Source organism: Geotrypetes seraphini, chromosome 7 (assembly GCF_902459505.1).
Source record: "Geotrypetes seraphini chromosome 7, aGeoSer1.1, whole genome shotgun sequence".
Taxonomy (NCBI): domain Eukaryota; kingdom Metazoa; phylum Chordata; class Amphibia; order Gymnophiona; family Dermophiidae; genus Geotrypetes; species Geotrypetes seraphini.
This window is the reverse complement of record NC_047090.1, coordinates 120,625,246-120,646,591: the sequence shown is the minus strand read 5'-3', so window position 1 is coordinate 120,646,591 and position 21,346 is coordinate 120,625,246. Positions and strand designations below refer to the sequence as shown.

Below are 21,346 nucleotides of genomic sequence, written 5' to 3'. Positions count from 1 at the left end.
AGGAAGCAGTTTGGGTCCCATGTTAGTAAGGAACTGAATAAACTAATTCTCTAACATGGTCTGGAAAGAAGCCGGCAAGGATGGATCCGCGTCTGAAACCGGACCACCTGCTTTGGCTGGAGGTTCCTTCGAGGTAGTGTGACTGTGTTTCGACTTAGGAGTCTTGGACACTTTAATCACCACCGGCGGAACAGACTGCTGAGCTATCTGACCTGAGGTAACAGGGGAAGATACAGCAGATGACGTCGAAGCAAGAGCCGCTGAAAACAATGAAGGTCTGATGAGGCTTCAGGTGGAAGCAGTAGGCGCAGATGACTCGATGGAAGTCGAGGCCGAAGACGCCTTCGAAATCGAGGGATCAGTAGGAGACTCCATCTCAAAAAGCTTGTCCACCAGAATGCAACGACGCTTAAAAGCCCGAGGCTAAAGTGTTTGGCAAGGCAGGCATGACCTAGGATGATGTATTCAGCCCAAGGCACTTGAGGCAGCATCCGTGAGGGTCCGTAAGAGAGATCGCACGCTGACACTTGCTACACCTCTTGAAGTCTGTAGCAGGCTGGGACATAGACGGAAAAATAGCCGCCGCAAAGTCGAAGCCCTCAGGCTGCAGCTGAGTGGCCTGTCCCAGAAAACGAATGGAAGAAAAAAATTTTTTTTAACTAAAATAAAAGAAATAAAAGAAAACAGCAAAGGCACAAAGTGAACGAAGTTAAACGCAGAGAGTCAAAGACGGACTTCTCGGCTCCGCGGAAAACTGAGAACTGAGGAGACGCGCCCTGTGCTGGGCGGGAAGGCACTCGCGCATGCGCGATGAGGGCGACTTGAAACTTCGAGTTTCTTCAAGCAAGTCTGTTTGCGAGGCGTCCGCATCCGGGCTCTGTCGATGACATCACCCATATGTGAGAATACCTGCCTGCTTGTCCTGGGATAAGTATTGTTACAATGCGGTTTCTCTTCTCATGGTTTTGCCTATTAATTGATTATAACATAGTAGTTACAGTGAGTAAGATTTTTCACCCACACGTAACTTGATAACCTTTATGTTTATAGATGTGACTGAACATCACGAAGTTTAGAGAATTATTATAACTCACAGCACCAAGCTTTTAGAACACCTGAAATTGGGTCTCCTGAAGCAGAGATCGAAATGGGGCCACGTTGGGACCCCTCAAACCAAACTCAAAAGCTAAGTGAACATTTATACATCTAATGAATGCAGTGATGGCTGTTTTTTGTTAAAAGAAGAGAAGATATCACCCTCAATACATTTGAAGAACTATAAGAATTTTGAAACTCATTCAAACTGTTCTTAGCATCTTAGAGTGTGATCATGGATTTATGAAGTTGCAATGACTGGAAGGTGAATTCTTTTTCTAGGGAGGTTTAGCAGCCTTCCCTTCAGAGTTTCATGTCTCTGAGCATTTTATATATTTAATTTACCATACTCTATAGACTGTTTTCTATTGAAGTCAGTTTTTTGTTCGCATTAAAATTCCTTTCTGGCTTCTTTTTGGTTAAAAATTAATAACCCTGACCTACTCACAAGGAAACAAATTTGCATCCATCTTTGGCATTAACTTAACATTCAATTTTTCCATTTTTCTGTTTTCTTCTCAAAATCTACTTTTCCATGTCTTCCCTTCCCATCTCTCTCTCCTTCCCTCCCTATTTCCATCGACTTATATCTCTCTCTTTCCTTTCTTTCCCTCCCTCCTTTCTTCCTTCTTTTCCCCTGGTCTGGCATCTGTCTCCTTTCCTCCCCTCATGCCCTAGCATCTCTCCCTCCCCCTCCATGGTCTGGTATCTCCTTTCCTTTCCCTCCCTCCCATGGACTTGGCATCTCTCATTCCTCTCCTGTCTTCCTTCTCCCTCCTTCACTCTCTAATTGGGTGCAGCAGTATTTTTCTTCCCCCTTCGCTCCCCCCTTCCCTGTGCAGAAACAGCATTTCTCTTCCCACTTCCCTGTGCAGCAGCATTTCTCTTCCCCCTTCATTCCCCCCTCCCCTCTTTCCCTGTGCAGCAGCATTTCTCTTCAGTTTCTGATCGGCTCCCTTGCTGCAGTCATTTTTCCTTCAAAAGTGGCGGTGGCTCCTCGCGCTATCCACACCTGCATCAGACGCCTTCTCTCTGATGTCATGACATAGGCAGAGGTATGGCCAGTAGGAAAAATGAGATATTGATGCCTCTGTATAAGACTCTGGTGAGACCTCATTTAGAATACTGTGTACAATTCTGGAGGCTGCACCTTCAAAAAGATATAAAAAAGAATGGAGTTGGTCCAGAGGAAGACTACTAAAATGGTGTATGGTCATCATGATAAGGCATATGGGGACAGACTTAAAGATCTCAATCTGTATACTTTGGAAGAAAGGTGGAAGAGAAGAGATATGATAGAGATGTTTAAATACCTACGTAATATATAAATGTGCATGTGTCGAGTCTCTTTCATTTGAAAGGAAACTCTGCAATGAGATGGCATAGGATGAAGTTAAGAGGTGATAGGTTAAGGAGTAATCTGAAGAAATACTTTTTTTATGGAAAGAGTAGTAGGTGCATGGAACAGTCTCCTGGAAGAGGTGGTGGAAACAGAGACCTGTCTGAATTCAAGAGGGCCTGGGATAGGCACATGGGATCTATCAGAGAGAGAAAGAGATAATGGTTACTGTGGATGGGCAGACTAGATGGGCTATTTGGCCTTTATCTGCCGTCATGTTTCTAATCTAAAAGAAGACACACTAAATGTTAAACAGCAGCTAAGCTTTCTCACTTCTAGAATGGATACAGTAGAAAACACAAGATGAACAACTTAAGGCCCTACTGAAACTATGCAAGTCCATGCAACCGGAACACGAGCTTGAAGATCTAAATAGTTGTTCCAGAAGATGCAATTTCAGGATTTGGGGTTTGCAAGAAAAAGTAGAAAGACCCAATATGATTCAATTTTTGGAAAACAGATCCCAAAACTGCTTAATATGAAAACCTCTCAGTTGCTGGAACTAGAAAGAACTCAACAGAGCACCCTCCATCATACCACAAAATGCAACGTTCCCTTGATAGTCATAATATTTTTTTTGTTGTCAAGTTACATAAGAAAACCATTCAACAGTGTAAACAGTTCATTGCAATGAGGCATTGGCTTAAGTATACTGGTGCCAAATACAGTCTTTTTTCCTGCAACTGAAAGTTACCATCAATATTATCACTAAATCATTTGAAGATTCCAACACCCTTCTACAATATATGGAACAACTGGGATTTGTAGATATGGATGCAACTTGACTGACTTTATGTTATTGAAAGCTTCTATACCACTACTGACTGGGGAGTCAAAATTCACAGTGGTTTACATAAGCTTTTCTAATGGTGTTACAATATATGAGCTTTTGTAAAGGTGTTACAATACAGAGTTAGCATTTTTTGAGATGGTTTTCAATAGACACATTTATACTATAATCTATCATCCTAAATATATGTACGCATTTATACCATGTCAATCATCCTACGTATATACACATATAATACCAGTATCATGTGCTATGTTCATACTAATCCTACCTACTTGTACACATAATACCTATATTGTGTTCTATGTTGTGTTCCTAATACTAGCCAGCTATCTCTCTATTAATTAAAGTAGTCTGTGAAGAGGATAGTCTTTATCCCTTTATTGAACTTTTTGGAGTTCTTTTCTAGTTTTAATTCCTTTGGAAGGGAGTTCCATCACCTTGGAGCCATCACTGAGAACATTCTTGTCCTAACACTTTTGTATTTTATGTCTCTAAAAGGAGGGTATTTCCAACAGGTATTGTTGGCTCAAGCGCAGGGCATGTACTGGTCGCTAGATATTGAAATTCCGAGAGATAAAAGATTTTGTGTCAGCAACAAGATCTTGAATTTCACCTTGCTTTCAATCGGGAGCCAGTGTAACTCTTTCAGTAGCGGGATGGCACTCGTCTGCCTCGATTTTTCCAGCAGAAATCTTGCTGCTGCGTTTTGTACCATTTGAATCTGTCTGATCATGTACTTCGGAACGCCCAGCAGGATTGCATTGCACTAGTCAATGATTGAGAGTACCAGGGTTATTATTACGTTGGATACTGCTTGATGGGAGAGGTAGGGTTTAAGTCTTCTAACCCAGTAGAATTTCCCATAAGCATTTTCACAATGTATTTGATCTGTAACTTCATGTCTAGGTTTGGGATCAGCTATACTACCAAGTTCCTCACCCCCTTCCGTGGATAATTGTATGGTATTGCCATTCAGAGTTAGTTGATATCTCGGGCTATTTGCTCCCCATTTGTTAATTAGAAGTAGTTCCATTTTATCCTTGTTATCTACTAGTCCATTTGTTTGGAACTGTGCAAAGATTTTCTCTATGCCTGTCTTGATCCACCGTTTAGTCTTCACATCAAGTTTCAAGTTTTTTTTTCAAATTTATTTAAAATTTGATGGATCGCTTAATCTTAATACAAAGCGATGAACAGAGCTAAAAAGCAATACAAATTGCAACATTCGGGGATACAATACAAATGACAGACAAAATGCACAGTACAAACAGAGCCAGGAGGGAGGAAAGGGGAAGAAATACAATAGTTAATAGGAAATGAGACGACCAAGGGAAAAAACAAAAGGAAAGGTTAAATAAAAATAAAATAATTAAAAAAACAACAACCAAAAAGCTAATTAAAAGAGTGACCTAACTGAAAAGAGTTAGCAGTCAAAAGCATCTTTAAAAAGAAAGCATTTCAACTTGCTTTAAATTTGTCTATCATGTGTTCTTCTCATATATAATGGAAAGGAGTTCCACAATTGCGGGGCTGTCACTGAAAAAATGTATTGTCTGCACGTATTGATGGATTTGAGGGAAGGAACAACCAACAAGTGTTGATCACTAGATCTAAGTGTTCTAGAAGAAGAATATGGTATTAAAACTCTATCAATAAAGGATGGGATTTTTTAGATTAGTGATTTAAGAGTTAAAAGACATATTTTGTAGGTTATTCGATGAGACACCGGGAGCTAATGAGATTGTTTGAGAAGTGGCGAAACATAGTCAAATTTCTTAGCTTTCATTATGAGTTTGATTGAAGCGTTTTGGATAAGTTGTAAATGTCTTTTTTCTTTTAGTGCGATTCCTATGAACAAGGCATTGCATCCCATTTCTTCAGCAGGATGACCAGTTGGATGTCATCCACGTAAATGTAGCATTTCCATCCCAGTTTTCTGATGAATTTTCCCAGCGGTTGAAGGAAGATGTTGAACATGGGTGACCTAGCGGATCCCTGAGATATTCTTTTACGTCTGTTTCTTTCCAGTTGCTTGCGTTCTCCTGCCATTCTACTCTTGTTAGTCTTTTGGATAGAAAGGACTCTATCCATTCCATGACTTTTCCCTTGAGGCCCAATTCTATGCATCTTGATTTTAGCAGTACACGTCTCCATTATTGGAGAAAATTTACAGCTCATTGATATTTGGAGATTATGAGGGGCATAATCAAAACTTTAAAATGTCCAAAAACCTGCCTAAGTCGACTCCCAAGGAAGCAGGGACATCCAGAGACGTCCAAGTGCTGATAATCAAAACAAACTTTCTGGACGTTTAGCGGCCCTTCTAAGCTGCATTCAAGATGGCCGCCACCAGTAAAACTGTGTCAAAAATGGTCCGTGGAGACTTCCCTGAAAGTCAAAAAATGCAAAGAAAAGGATTTTAAAAGTAGGGAACCTAGGCTCTGGCTGCAGAAACCTTCAAAAATGAGTTTTGGAGACACACTCCGCCCCAATTTTCAACATACGTTATAGTTAACATGACCATTTTTTTCCTCATCTACTAATTTTCAGTCCCGCCCCAAATTTCTTCCAATCATTTTTCATGTACACAAAATATCTTATTAATTCATAATGGTAACCATAAAATTAAAAAAACCAAAAAGCACAATTTATGCAGAGAAAATGTTAATTACCATTTATATTTGTTTTATTTTTCAAAGAGGTTAAAGCAAATGACTTTAAAATATGCAATGTCACCTCAATAACAACTTTAGAAAAATAGACAAATTTAGTGCAAAATATAGACAGCAGATTAAAATTCTCAAAACTGCCCCTCCCCTCTCCCTTGTTGAACTGCTCCTTTGTCCCCAGCAGCACTACCTGCATCACTATGTCCAATATCCCCCCATACCTTGCATCCCCTCTCTTCTTACTTGTGGAACTGTCCAATCCCCCACCTTGCATCCCCTTCTGTTCTTACTTGTGGAACTGCTCCTCTTAGTCTTTCCAACTCTTTGAACTGCTCCTTGCTCCAGCACTCCTGGATGGCATGGCACAAGCAGCTTCGAAACACTGCACGTGGCTGACCCACAAGCCTCTCTCCGACGTGAACTCTGATGTCAGAGAGAAAGCTTCTGGGCCAGACACTTACAAAGGAGAGTGCGGCTCCAAGGGGCGGGGCGAGGCGGCACGGCGAATCCAAAAGCCAGTGCAGGAACAGGAAGAGATCGGGGCAGGATTGCGAATGGGGGCAGTAGATAAAGAATGCCATGTCCCCAGCTCTTCCAAGGTTTTGAATGGGACCATCCCGTTATTAGATCGCCCTCACCACTGAAAACAGGACATTCTGGCATCCCGAAGCGGTGCGTGGGGAACAACAGGACAGGTGATGTAATAATGGGACGGTCCTGTTCAAAGCGGGACATAATGTTACCTTAATTATAGTAGCCTTACTCAATGTGCCATATGGTGCCCGCCTACTTCAGAATAGGATTTCAGCTGGAACAAATGGAGAACTCTGCTTCACACATTCACTGGACGAACATGGTCTTCTGGCTGCCAGTTGGACCGAAGTCAGACTGAATCTCAACCCCAGGAAAAGCCTGCTGCAAGGGGTGGGGGGAGCCAGTCAGGAAGCCGCTCAGCGCCGAGCAGGAGCACCAAAGTGTGCTCCTGCTCGGTGCCGCTCAGCAGCAGAAGAAACCCGATCTTGCAGCAGCCACCACTGACCAGGTTAGCAGCGGGACAGGAGTGCAGGAAGCTCGCTCCTGCCCAATGTACCTCTGGACTACCAGGGGTCGGCAGAGGAGGTATGACAGACAGGGCAGGGAGGGGGGCAGGGTGCAGAGCCTGGTGGCGGCCTGCAATTATTCTGGGAGGGGGGCGCTGGCCCAAATATAAACCAGGACCCCCATTTTTGGGCCAATTTTTTGGCCCAAAAATCCTGGTTTATATTTGAGTATACAGTATATGATACTATGGTATTAAAAAACCCTGTTTAGCAGCTAGAACTTTAGAACTCCTTAAAGATACTGGTGGAGTTAATTATCCAAATTTTACTCAGTATCACAACTCTTTCAGGGGGTGGGGGTGGGTCACGTGATGTGGTCGACCTAGCAGGATGTGGGATTGCGGAGCTCCAGTCTCCCACGCTAAACAACAGCATATTTCAGGTGAAAAACCCGATATTTTTCACGATCTTTGGGGCCCAGATACGAGAGGAGTGCATCATGAACCTCTCTGAGCTTTTTTGAGCGGCCCAGTGCTCAGTAAGCCTGTGAAAAACGTGTTAGTGATAGCACAAAGTACTGCTTGCTCTTTTTTGCAACTAGCCGATTTGAATGTGATTTCCCTTTTCATTCCCTTTTCTAAAGTGCCAAAATTTGGATTATTATTCCTTTACAGATTAGGCAATTTCTGATTTATTCTCATTTTGGAAAGCTTAAAAGACCTATTTTTTTTCAATCTTAGAAGACCATAGCGCTTGATTATTACTTATTGTATGGATTATTCCACCATCTCTTCTTTGTGTTGGTTTTGAGAAATGCATATACCTCCCTACCCCCACTGGATCCCCACTAACATGGGAGCAATGGTGTCCTGTAACAGCATGAGAGATGATGTGCATGTGGTAGTTTGTGGACCCTGGTTTCAGACAGCTTGTGTTTCTGGACCCCCACTCAAAACATCTGAATAGCCCTGCTAACAATATCTTTCCTATATTGTGTAACGGTTCAAAAAAGCAAACTCTCATGCACTACGAATAGAAGCTTTGCTTTTCATAGTTTATTCTCTCTTTATAGCATGACTTAAACAAAGCATTTTTGTGGAAATTCAAGGGTGGATGTTATTCTGAAAAAACTCAACACATACTATCAGCACCAATGAGCCTCTGTTGAGAATCAGAAATACCAAGAAAAGTAAAACTTCAAAATCAAAAGCTTTATCTCTGTTTTCCAGCAAGTTATTATCCAAGGTTCAAACCATAATTCCTATGAATGCCTGAGAGAAACAATACTCAGAACAGTACCCCCCATTTTCTCATATGGGGATGATTACTCATTGTAGAAAGCAATGTGGGACTTGCCTGCTCTCAGACAAGCTGGAGAATTAAAAAGGAGTGCCTCGTAGAACTTAAAAACACAATTTATTAACATTTTAATTGACACAAGCTGAGTATTACTACTTGCTGTATATAGTTTTACACAATACACACAAATCAATATTATTTTCAATTTCAGCCTGTTTATATTTGCCAAATACAGATCAAGAGAGGGAAAACATATGACTTTAGTATTACCTTGGTGCAGATTCTGTGCCACCTGTGTACACTCAAGATGTCCTACAGAGTTCTGTGATTGATATCCATTCCCAGTTCTATGCTTTCCTTTCTTTTCTTTTCTGTTCCAAGGTCGCTTATAAAACACATAAAATAAGCCGATTCCTGTAGCTGTTCCCAGTACCAGTCCAAAGCCAAGAATCTGCAGCTTAGACATAACTCTTTTCTGTTCCTAAGGGAAATAGGCCACAATAGGTCACAAAAAATTAGTATTAGCCATTTCTATTTTCTGCCTCTTGAAAATGTGCAGCTGTGATCAATCAGGGCTTACATTCAATTTTAAGAGGTTTCCAAAATAGTTATTTTCACATGGTTTAATAGTGAATTTTCTGTGAATTTTTTCTCAAAAAAATTATGATACTCAAACATTAAAAAATAATCACTCTACGTATCTTCATCTTAACCTTCCAGAAATGTTGTATAAAACATTAACTGCTCCTTTTATAAACCCATGGTAGTGATGCTGTTGCAGTAAATGCACCGAAGCCCATAAGAATTAAATGGACTTTGATGCATTTAGTGCAGCACCATTGCTACCACAGCTTTGTAAAAAGGGCCCTAAATAGACACCAGCCTACAGACCAACAAAGATACCTATTCCTGATTCTACTCATAATGACATCTGCATAAGTAAAGTGGAAACCATGGTACTTGGATCCTATTGAATATTACCTCATAATTATCATATTGTTGTCTACAGAGTAAATATCAGGCCCATGCTCTACCTTCCATTCCATCAGTGGCGTACCTAGGGTATGTGGCACCCGGGGCCCATCATTTTTTGACACCCCCCCCCCCCCCCCCTCATGGAAAAATTTTTTTTTTTTTTTTTTTGCAATAACCATGAAATGGAATAAATGGTCAGAATAGAAACAGGCAGTGAAAATTTTCTTTTATTGAACCTCATTTATGTAACCATTATTCCAAACATAACATAACATAAATTATGTCGGAATTGTCATGACATCAGAAGTACATATGGAGTAGTTGCAGGTGATGCTTGGGACAGTTCTGATTATGTTAGTTTGGTTTTATGTGTTTTTTGAATAGAAGGGTTTTTATTTCTTTTTTTAAGGTTTTGTAGTTTGTGGTCGAGGTCAATAGGTTGTAGAGTTGGGGGTCAAGTGTTGCAGCTCGAATGGCTAGGAGGTTGTCGAACAGTTTTTTTCTTTTGACGTTTTTGGTTGGAGGGTGTGTGAATGGTGCGTGAGTTCTCCTATGTCTGGTTGAGGTGGATTGAATTATTTAGCTGAAGAAATTAGTTACCCCCCCATTCCACACACATTAATTCTCTTCCATTTTTGTTCCCATTATAAAAAAACACTGATAAGTTCCCAGGAAAAAAATACATTAAAATAAGAAGTGAAAACAAAGGCCCCTACAGATGAGAACATAACATAAGAATAGCCTAACTGGGTCAGACCAATGGTCCATCATGCCCAGTAGCCCATTCTCATGGTAGCCAATCCAGGACACTAATACCTGGTCAAAACCCAAAGAGTAGCAACATTCCATGCTACCGATCCAGGGCAAGCAGACACTTCCCCCATGTCTTAATAACAGATTATGGACTTTTCCTCCAGGAATTTGTCCAAATCTTTCTTAAAACCAGCTACACTATCTGCTTTTACCATAACTTCTGGCCACTTCATTTTTAAGTTTAGATCTTTCCTTTCAAACAGAGACCTTGCTAGATGTCAAATACAGCACAAGGTAACTTCACATGGACTTAGCTGTGCAGGAAATGTGAATCTCCTCATACACCCACCATATAGTGCAAAAATGTGCAAAGGTCTGTTTTTTTCTTTCGATCACTACATAGCCTAATGCCACACAAGCAGCGCTGTTACAAACATATTCTGAAGGTCAATGCTAAGGTTGACAAAGTTTCCTTCCTTGGACCAGAAGGAGATACTGACAAACCACTGGAAGAGATTCTAAAACAACTACCCAGAAATAACACCCAAAGACCCACTCAGTGTGTGAACCAGTTGAGTGGAGTGGACTAACTGGGGGTGGAAATGGGCCCAGAGTTTGCTCAGCAGAATTTCCCAGACTACCTCTTCCTCTCAACACACTGACATGCTACCACCACCACCAACACTAGGAACACCTCACCGAGTATGCCAGCAATGCTTATAAACTTTATAAAACACATTATTATATTTTCTTATAAAGCATATATTTTAACTGAACTCAGCCTTGCCATTCACAAAAATAGAAAAGTTCCCATTTCAAGCTGTCTCATGTACACTTTTCAAATCTAACATATTGTAATCACAAAACAGAAAATAAAATTATTTTTTCTACCTTTTGTTCTCTGATCAATATTCAAATCTTGTTGGTCCCAGGCTCTTGTTGTCTTGCTTGCCAGGGTCTCCTTTCTCCGTGCTAACCATCCGTCTGCCATCTCTGTTCTCCCCTTCCGTTTCCCTTCCCTCTCCCGGAGATCTGGCATCTTTCCTTTTTTTTGTCTCCATCCACAGATTCACCTTTTCTCAACTCCCCACCACCCCAGGATCCACCATCTCTCCCTTTCTGTTCCCAACTATCCTCCTATCCAGTATCTCTATCCCCCCTCCACACCATCCCCTGTTTCCAAGTTCTCTCCCTTTCTGTTCCTTCCCTCCCTAAATCCCATTATGCACCATCTCTCTCCCACTCCTCTGTTTTTAGACCCATTATTTCTAACCCCCAAAGTCTGGCATATGCACGTATCTTTGAACCCCCCCTTCCCTCTCTCCCTCTGTGTACTTTTACACCAGGACCCCCCTCCCCCGAAGGTCTGTCCCCCCTCAGAAGGGCTACACCCCACCCCTGAAGACCTGCACCCCCCGAAGGACTTTACCTCCCACCCGAAGGTCTGTCCCCCTCTGAACGCCTAAACCCCACCCCTGAAGGCCTGCACCCTCCCCGAAGGATTGTACCCCCCACCCGAAGGTCTGTCCCCCCCTGAAGGCCTGCACCCATCCCGAAGGCCTGCACCCACCCCGAATGCCTGCACCCACCCCGAAGGCCTGCACCCACCCCGAAGGCCTGCACCCACCCCGAAGGCCTGCACCCCCGAAGGCCTGTCCCCCCCCCCTTGAAGGCCTGACCCCCCCTTGAAGGCCTGCCTGCTTGTCCCCCCTTGAAGGCCTATCCCCCTTTAAAGGTCTGCCTGTCCCACCCCCATGTAGGCCTGTCCCCCCTTAAAGGTCTGCCTGTCCCACCCCCTTGTAGGCCTGTCCCCCCCTTGAACGCCTGACCCCCCCTTGAAGGCCTGCCTGCTTGTCCCCCCTTGAAGGCCTGTCCCCCCCTTGAAGGTTGGCACCCCCCCAAAGGCCTGCCCCCCCTTGAAGGCCTGTCCCACCCCCTTGTAGGCCTGTCCCCCCCTTGAAGGCCTGCCTGCTTGTCCCCCCTTGAAGGCCTGTCCCCCCCCTTGAAGGCCTGCACCCCCCCCTTGAAGGTTGGCACCCCCCCAAAGGCCTGCACCCCCTTGAAGGCCTGTCCCACCCCCTTGTAGGCCTGTCCCCCCCTTGAAGGCCTGCCTGCCTGTCCCCCCCTTGAAGGCCTGCACCCCCTTGAAGGTCTGCACCCCCCCCGAAGGCCTGCACCCCCCCGAAGGCCTGTCCCCCCACTTGAAGGCCTGCCTGCCTGTCCCCCCCTTGAAGGCCTGCACCCCCTTGAAGGTCGGCACCCCCCCTGAAGGCATGCACCCCCCCTGAAGGCCTGTCCCCCCTTGAAGGCCTGTCCCCCCCCCCTTGTAGGCCTGCACCCCCTTGTAGGCCTGTCCCCCCCCCCTTGTAGGCCTGTCCCCCCCTTGAAGGCCTGCCTGCCTGTCCCCCCCTTGAAGGCCTGCACCCCCTTGAAGGTCTGCACCCCCCCCCCCGAAGACCTGCACCCCCCCTTGAAGGCCTGCCTGCCTGCCTGTCACCCCCCTCCCCCTTGAAAGTCTGCCTGCCCGCCCGCCCGCCCCACCCTGAAGGCCTGATGCCCCGACCCACCCCGAAGGACCATTCGCCCCCCTGGCCTCCCCGCACTACCTATGAAGCAGCCGCAGCAGGATCGCGACGTCAGCTATCTTTGCGCTGCTTAGGAGCTGCTTCCTGCGCCGGGCTACCTTAAGCTACTGCCCCCCCCACGCCCGAAGGACCGCTCGCCCCACTGACCTTCCAGCACACCTATGAAGCAGCCCGCAGCAGGATCGCGCCGTCAGCAATCCCTCAGCTGCTTGGGCGCTGCTTCCTGCGCCGCGGTCCCGCCCCCTCCTCTGACGTCAGAGGAGGGACGGGACCGCGGCGCAGGAAGCAGCGCCCAAGCAGCTGAGGGATTGCTGACGGCGCGATCCTGCTGCGGGCTGCTTCATAGGTGTGCTGGAAGGTCAGTGGGGCGAGCGGTCCTTCGGGCGTGGGGGGGGACTGAGCGGCAAGGCCGGGAACACCCCCTCAGGGCTGGTACCCGGGGCGGCCCGCCCCCCCCGCCCCCCCCCTAGGTACGCCACTGCATTCCATCCCCAATAAAGAGACTTTAGGTTCTTACCTTGCTAATATATTTTCTAGTAGATAGGTGTGTCATTCTGGACAGTAGGGTATTCTCCCCATGCTCACAAACTGTGAGAAGAAATCCACTGCAGATTTTCAACTCCTCCTCCTTCTACTGAGGGCTCTGATGCCCCCTTCACTGATAGCCCTATATAGATACACATAAAGAGGGGTACAGGGAGACACCCTGAAATATAGTGCTGTTCTGCTCTGAAAGTATAACAAACATGTTAAACATTGCAATGGAACAATCTAAACTTCAGAATAACTATACAAATCAGAAACATTTATGGAGTTCAAACATTCCCCAATGTACTATAGCAATACATTATTCTTTGTACCCTTCAGCTTTGACTTGAACCGTATGAATGAGAGAGTAGGCAGGCGGCAAAATAACTGAAAAGGTAGGACTCCAGAATGACACACTATCTACTAGAAAAGATATTAGCAAGGTAAGAACCTAATCTTTTCTAATGCAATAGGTGTGTCATTGTGGACAGTAGGGATGTCCACTCTTTAAAATTTACAAAAGGTATTCAGTGTGGACCAGGTTGTTGCCCTACAAATCTCAGGTGAATTTGCCCGAGCTTCTGCTCACAAAGAAGCTACACTTCTTGTTGAATGCACTTCCAAGGAGACTGGCGATTGCTTGCCACAGGCAATATATGCTGACAAGATGGCCATGCAAATCCACTTGAAATGGTAGCCTAGGACACCGGTCTACTGCATCTAGCCTGACCGGTGAGCACAAACAGATAGTCAGACAGTCTGAACTCACTGTGACCTCTAGATAGCTTAGGAGGACTCTCCTCGCATCCAGCTTTCTGGTAATCTTACTTCTTGATTGACATAAAATGCCAAAATGACATTCGGCAAAAGGACTGGACCATGCTTAAGAAAACTCCTGCCTTAGTGATCCTGAAGAAGGGCTCCCTGCATGACCGTGCCTGCAGTTCAGAGACTTCTCACTTACATAATAGCCATGAGGAGAACAGTCTTGACGATAAGGTCCATCATGAATAGGTAAGGTCCATCTTGAATAGGCTCGCATGGAGCCCAAGGCCATGCAGAACCACATTAAGGTTGCACAATGGAAACGGCTGCTGTACCAGTGGTCTGAGCACCCCTTTTAGGAATCTGGCTATGTCTGGATGAGAAGCCAGGGAAGCTTTGCGTTCTTGGGCTCTGAAGACAAGAGCCCCACCACTTGGGAAAGCCAGCAGCACCTTTTCTGTTGTGTACCAGTGTTGAAAAGTCTCCCATGCCTTAGCAGAAGCAGAGACCATCACAGACTTCTTGGCTCTTAGGAGAGTAGCAATGACTACCTCTGAGAATCATTTGCGCTCTAATGCTGCACAATCAAGAGCCATGCCATAAGACCAAAGCGATCTGGATCTTCTATTAACCTTGGTCCCTGGTAAGAAAATCGGGCTGAACCTGAAGTCTGAGACCTTTGTCCCTTTGAAGATGCACTAGGTTCATATACCATGGCCTGTGCGACCAATCTGGAGCCACGAGGAACACACTGAGTGTTTTGCTATTCTGTGGAGAATGTGCCCATCACGTCAACATCCACGCATGCGCAGAGGCCCTATAGACAGACCCTGAAATGCCAGTAGGGCGTGCCATCAGGGAAGTCAACAAATATTCAGTGAGTATCTCCAAACAAAGACCTCCCAAGCTCCACCCTAGACCCAGCCAAGCTCTTCCCCAGATCCTTTACTTATTGTAATGCTAATTTTTCCATTCATTTTTCATATACACACACAATATACACAGCAGCTATAAATTCTCAAAACGGACACATTTCAATCACTATATTGAAAATGGAGAAATTAGGTTCTTAGCTGCTAATTTACTTTCTTTTAGCCCCCCAAGACCAGCAAATGGTTAATCTTACAAGCAGGTATATATCTCATCATGACCAGCAGATGGAGACTGAGACAAAACTTTGGAATTGTACATATCATGTGACCCCCTCCCTAATTACCTCAGTCTGCCGAATAGCCAAGCAGAACTAAGAACTATATACAAAAAAAACAAACAAGACTCCAAACAGGATTATCCACAAATAAAAACAGAAATGCTGTTGGAAAATGCAAAGGAACAAATGCAAATAGCAACGGTCCCCACAGCTCGCCAGCTACTCCAGCCAAGTCACAGCCACTGTTCTCCGGCCCTAGAAAAATACTAGAAACCAATTGAAAAATGCACACAAGAACATGACAATAAAAAGGGTGGGGTCCTATGCTGGTCTGGAGAGGCTAAAAGAAAGTAAATTAGCAGGTAAGAACCTAATTTCTCCTCCTTTAGCAACTCTCCAGACCAGCATAGGGTTAATCTTACAAGCGGGACATACCAAAGCAGTCCCTATCATGGGTGGGACCACCAAAGGGCCGACACCAGAATACGTGCACCGAACACCGCATCACGACACGCCTGAACATCCACACTATAGTGTCTGACAAAAGAATGTAGAGAAAACCAGACTGCCATCTTACAAATATCCAGAGGAGGCACCAGCGAAGACTCAGCCCAAGAAGCTGCCTGCCCGCGAGTACAATGAACCTTGAGAAATTCCGGATCAGTCTTTTTCTGAAGAAGATAAGCGGAAGCAAAAGTCTCCTTGATCCAGCACGCAATAGTAACCTTGGAAGCACAATCTCCCCTACGAGGACCCGCTATAAAGAAAAAAAGATGATCTGATTTCCTGATCTTCTGGGTCCTCCGCAAGTAGGAGCGAAGGACTCGATCAACATCCAATTTGAACTACTGTTTCTGCTCAAAAGAACCTGTCTGATTACCCAGGACCAGGAGGACCACAGACTGATTGACATGAAAAGGAGAAACTATCTTTGGCAGAAAGGAAGGAACGGGCCTCAACACTACCCGCTCCCTATAAAAACTCCAGGAAGGGAGACCTACAAGAGAAAGCCTGCAGCTCCAAAACACATCTAGCAGAAGTAATAGTCACCAAGAAGACTGCCTTAAGAAAAAACTCCTTCAATGTGCAGACACCCAAAAGCTCAAATGGGGGGCGCACAAGCATGGATAGGGCCAGATTCAAAACCCAAGAAGGAAAAGACGGTTGCATTGGAGGATTGAGCAACTTGGCAGCCCGCAAGAAGCGAACTACGTCAGGAATGGCAGTCAGATGCTGACACCGAAATAACCCACCAAAGGCTGAAAGGGCTGCAAGCTGAATCCGGAGAGAAGACCAAGCCAGGTCCCTGTCCAAGCCATCTTACAAGAACTCTAAGATGTTAGGCAGGGAAGAACGAAAAGCCACCACTCCCCACGTTGTCCACCACTCCTCAAATATACAACAAAACCGCAAATAAGCCCGAGAAGTGGAAAGTCTGCAGGACCCCAAGAGAGAGAAGATCACTTTATCTGAATACCCCTTTCTACCTAGGCGTTCCCTTTCAAGAGCCAAGCCGTAAGACAAAAAAGGGAGCCTGATCGAACAGGGGAATGGGGCCCTGAGTCAGAAGATCAGGCGAAAGAGGCAGAGGAAAAGGATCCAACACTAGAAGCAGCACCAGATCCGCATACCATTGACATCGGGGCCAATCCGGAACAACCAGGCCCAGGTGACAAACAATGCAGAGAAAAACTCTGCCACTAATGGCCACGGATAGAACAAATTCAACAGCCCCTCCGTTGGCCATGGTTGAACCAGAGCATCCAGACCCTTGGCCTGACTGTCTCTGCGACGACTGAAGAAGCAGGAAGTTTTGGCATTAACTCCTGTAGCCATCAGGTCCATTAGGGCCTGACCCCAAGATTGCACTATCAAGTGAAAGTCCACGTGGCTTAGACACCACTCTCCGGGATGTGATGACTGAGGAAGTCCGCTTGAACATTCTCCACTCCAGCTATGTGGGAAGCCGAGATGTACTGAAAATGCGACTCTGTCCAGAGCATGAGCAGAGTCGCCTCCTGTGCCACCTGAGTGCTCTTGGTGCCCCCCTGACATAGGCCACTGGTGTGACAATGTCTGACAGAACCAGGACCGATTTGCCCGACAAGAAAGAGTGGAAGGTTAACACCACCAGACGGATGGCTCTGGTTTCCAGAACACTGATCGACCAGGCTGCTTCCTCCTTGGACCAGGTGCTCTGAGCTGAGTGACCTAGACACAGAGCTCCCCAACTGAAAAGACTGGCATCCGTGAGAAGCAACGTACACTGTGGCTGATCCAGACTCAACCCTTGAACAAGATGGGAGGTTTGGAGCCACCAATGAAGACTGGAGCTAGCCAAGCCCCTCAGAGGAACAGGGTGATCTAGACTGAGGGTCTGGGACGACTACCTCCGAAGCTAAGCATACTGAAGAGGTTGTATGTGGGCCCAAGCCCACCTCACCACGTTGAGGAAAGCCGCCACTGACCCCAAGACTTGGAGGAAATCCTGCGCCCAAGGACACCGGGATGCCATAAGCAGGTGAATTTGAGAGTGTAATTTGTTTACCCAGGCCTCTGGGAGGAAGACCTTCCCCAAGGAGGTGTTGAACACCACCCCAAGATTCTCCAGGCGCTGCAAGGGGGCCAACTGGCTCTTAGCAAGGTTAACAACCCAGACCAGTGACTGCAGGAACTCCACCACTCAAGCCATGACCCGGATGCTCTCCTGGAAGGATTTTGCGTGAATCAACCAGTCATCCAGGTAGGATGCACCAGAATGCCCTCAATCCACAAGGCCGCTGCGACGACCACCATAACCTTTGTGAACGTCCGGGAAACCATGGCCAGATCAAAAGGGAGCACACAGAACTGAAAGTGCTGGCCCAAGATCGCAAATTGAAGGAAGTGCTGATGGGAGGTCCAGATTGGAATGTGCAAGTAAGCCTCTATCAAGTCAAGAGGTTAGATACTCTCCCGGCTGAACCGCCAGAATCACCGATTGCAGTGTCTCCATGTCTGAGAGCCCTGATGACCCTCTTCAAATCTAAGAAGGGCCGAAAAGTTCCCTTTTTCTTGGGCACCACAAAGTAAATAGAGTACCTGCCGGTGCCTGACTCCTGAGGGGGCATTGGAACCACAGCTCTGAGAACTATCGATCTTTTAAGGATCTGGCGAAAAACCTGCTTCTTCCACGGTGCATGACAAGGAGAAGCTAGAAAATGATCTGGCAGGGAATGGGAATCACCTCCAGCTGAGCATCCACCAGAACCAGAAGGGGCGCAGGAACAGAGACCCTGGGCAGGATAGACAGTGGGGAAACTGAGGAAGGGATTCTCAGCCTCCCGACGGGTCCGACAGTACTGCATTCGCTGAAAAAAAATGACCCCTGGCAAAATCAGAGGTCAAATAGGGAGAAGTCCCACGCTCAGGGCGGTATCTATGGAAATCTTGCAGATTCCCCTGAGCAGTGCCACCTTAAAGAGCCTTGCAAGCACTGGCTACAAGCAGGCAGGGCACTTTAAGAGTCCATCAGAGTTTGAACTAACTAGTCCAAAACCTCTGGCAAACAACAAGGACTCCCGATAAAGAAAATTTAGAGAGTTTAGAGATGGACTCCATGTCCGTCGACCAAGCCAGACGGTCTGACGCGCAGCTATGGATTTGGCAGATGACCGCAAGATAGTACTTTGCCATTGCTTTCTCCTGCATAGTGTGTGGCTCAGCTATGTTGCTGCTGTCCAAAATAGGGCCCTGCAGCCTACAGTCATAGAGGGCATGTGAGAGGAAAGAGGCAGCCATCTGAATCTTTACCACCTCCTGATCATCAGACTCACTGTCAAGGACCTGCTCAGCCCACCAAAACATGGCTCGAGCCACCAGTCCTGCACAAATAGCTGCCTGGACCCCCCAAAGGCAGACATGAAAATTCTGTTTAAGAATGGTATCCAACTTACGCTCCTCAGAGTCTGTTAAGATAGAACCTCACTCGACGGGCACAGTATGGTGTGTAGCAATAGCTGAGACCACCGCGTCAATCACTGGTGACTTAAGGTAGCCCTATCCCCCACTGGGACGGGATACAAACAAGCCAAGAAGCACGCAAACCAAAAAGACGCCTCCAGCGAAGTCCACTGCGCCAGGATAAAATCTAGAAATAAAAACCGGATGTATTGGATTTTTTAAAAAAAACAACCGGATGTATTGGATAAGAGAGTGAAGCAGAGGAAATCCCCGAAAGAAGAGGGTCTGCCACACTAGGGGTCGCAGGCGGCGCCTACTCAAAGCGCAACATTGAGGAAATCTGCTGAATCAGATCTGAGAGCTTGTCCCTCAGAAAAAGGTACACCTCAAAACGCCTCCTCTCTGGTAGATGGAAAAGAACAAGTCACCGGTACCAGCGGCCATCCCCTAGAGAGGATCCTGGAGGTGTCCCCAAGGGTTCAGGTCCTCATGCATTAATTAAAACTCTCCTCAGACAACAAGTCCTCGTCTGAAGAGGTACACGTACACCTGGATGAGGGAGGAGGAGGGGGGATGTGTAAAAGAATTAAGGGGTCAAAACATCACAGGGCACGGAGGGAACAAACCCCCGAGACCCCCTGGACACAAGAAGGACCCCCGGCCACCTATATGCTTTACACAAAGCAAAAAGAAAATAAGGGGGAAAAAATCCCCCGGCAGCCCCATGGGACTCTGCCCCAGCAGGGGACCCTGCTGTAACCTGTCCCTGTTATGTCAAAACAGGGAGAAGGCACCTGAGGCTAAATACAAGATGAATAGGCTTTTGGAGGAAAAATGGCAAAAAAAGCGCCAAAAATAGCCCCTCCAGGGCCTGGAGCGGCTGAGAAGACTGAACGTCCCTGCTGCTAAAGCAGGCAAAAGCCAGCATCAGCTGAGAGAAAAAACAGCTGACAGGAAATCCTTCCGTGGGCGGCAGGAAAATACCAGGCTTCCCTGCAAAGCTGTGCCAGCCATGAGGTACTTGCAGTGAGGAGCCTTGGACACCAGCAGCCGATGCTGATTAAACTTCCACATCCGCACCGGCCCGAACAGCTGTTTTCAGGCCGGCCGCGAGTGCCTCATATCTGGTTCAAATTGTGCACCTCTCCCCCTGAAAAGTGCTCAATTGCTCCATACATGACCTAGCTGAAAGAAAAGTGCCGGTTAATTGAAGAATATAGTAATTTACAGCATATTTAATGGGAAAGCAACCCTTTAGACCGGCAGGATTTTTTTTTTTTTTCACAGAACAGACTCTACTGGCTCTCTAAACAATATGCCTTACTGTTGAAGCACTTCTACAAAAATGTGGGGAGGTGGAGGAAGGTGGGGGTGGGACCCCACTCGAGACCCACCAGGTTTGACACCCCCGAGGCCGGACGGACCCCCAAACTGAGTCCACCCAAGCTCAATCTGGCAACAAAAAGGGACAACAATTCCTATACAAATTCCAACAACCCTACCAAGGGAGATGGGTACAGCTCACCACACCTGCTAGAGACTGAGAGAAGACTGAGGTAATTAGGGAGGGGTCACATGATATGTACAGTTCCAAAGTTTTGTCTCCACCTGCTGGTCATGATGAGATCTATATACCCGCTTGTAAAATTAACCCTATGCTGGTCTAGAGAGTTGCTAAAGAAAAAATCATTTTCCCTATCTTTGTTGTCTGGTGACTTTATTTTTCTGTGCTTTCAATTATGTTTCCAGGGCCTTTATCCATTGACTGTTTTTTCTCTCCTTCTTCACTTTCTGCCCTGCATCCATCTTTGGCATTAACTTAATAATTTTTTTCCTTTCTTCTCAGAATCTACTTTTCCATGTCTTTCCTTACCTTCCAATCTCTCTCTCCTTCCCTCTCCCCCCTAGTAGTCCAACATCTCTCTCCTTCCTTTCCCCCCTTCCAGTCTGGCATCTCTCTCCTCTCCTTCCTATAATCTGGCTTAGCGCTACCAGACTCCCCTCCTTCCATTCCTTGGTTTGGTATCTCCCTTTCTTTAGTCATCTCCCCCCATCCTCCCCCAGTGTAACATTCTCTCTCTCTTCCTTCTTTCTGCCTCCTCTCCAAGTCCAACTTTTCTCTCTCCTTTCCACCAGTACAACATTTCTTTCTCACTTCCTCCTGCATGCTTCTTCATCTCCGGCCCTCCTACCCTCCCCTAACCAACATCTCTCTCTCTCCCTCCTTGAGTCCAACTTTTCACTCTGCCCTCTCCCCCTTACCACCCCCGTGTGATATTTCTCCTTCCTTCCTTTCTGTCCTCCCCATCCAACTCGCCCTCTCTGTGAGTCCAACCTTTTCTGCCTCCTGCAC

General features: G+C 46.2%; 1 protein-coding gene across 11 annotated transcripts in view; it reads right to left on the bottom strand.

Moving 5' to 3' along the window:
• The window catches only part of RMDN3 (regulator of microtubule dynamics 3), a 219,132-nt gene that overhangs the window by 180,456 nt on the left and 17,330 nt on the right, over positions 1 to 21,346 (bottom strand). For all 11 annotated transcript variants that reach the window (XM_033952294.1, XM_033952295.1, XM_033952296.1 and 8 more), the window contains one exon: positions 8,566 to 8,776. In XM_033952294.1, coding sequence (XP_033808185.1) covers positions 8,566 to 8,761 — 196 coding nt within the window. In that variant the 5' untranslated portion in view covers positions 8,762 to 8,776. The remainder of the gene's footprint in view (positions 1 to 8,565; positions 8,777 to 21,346) is intronic.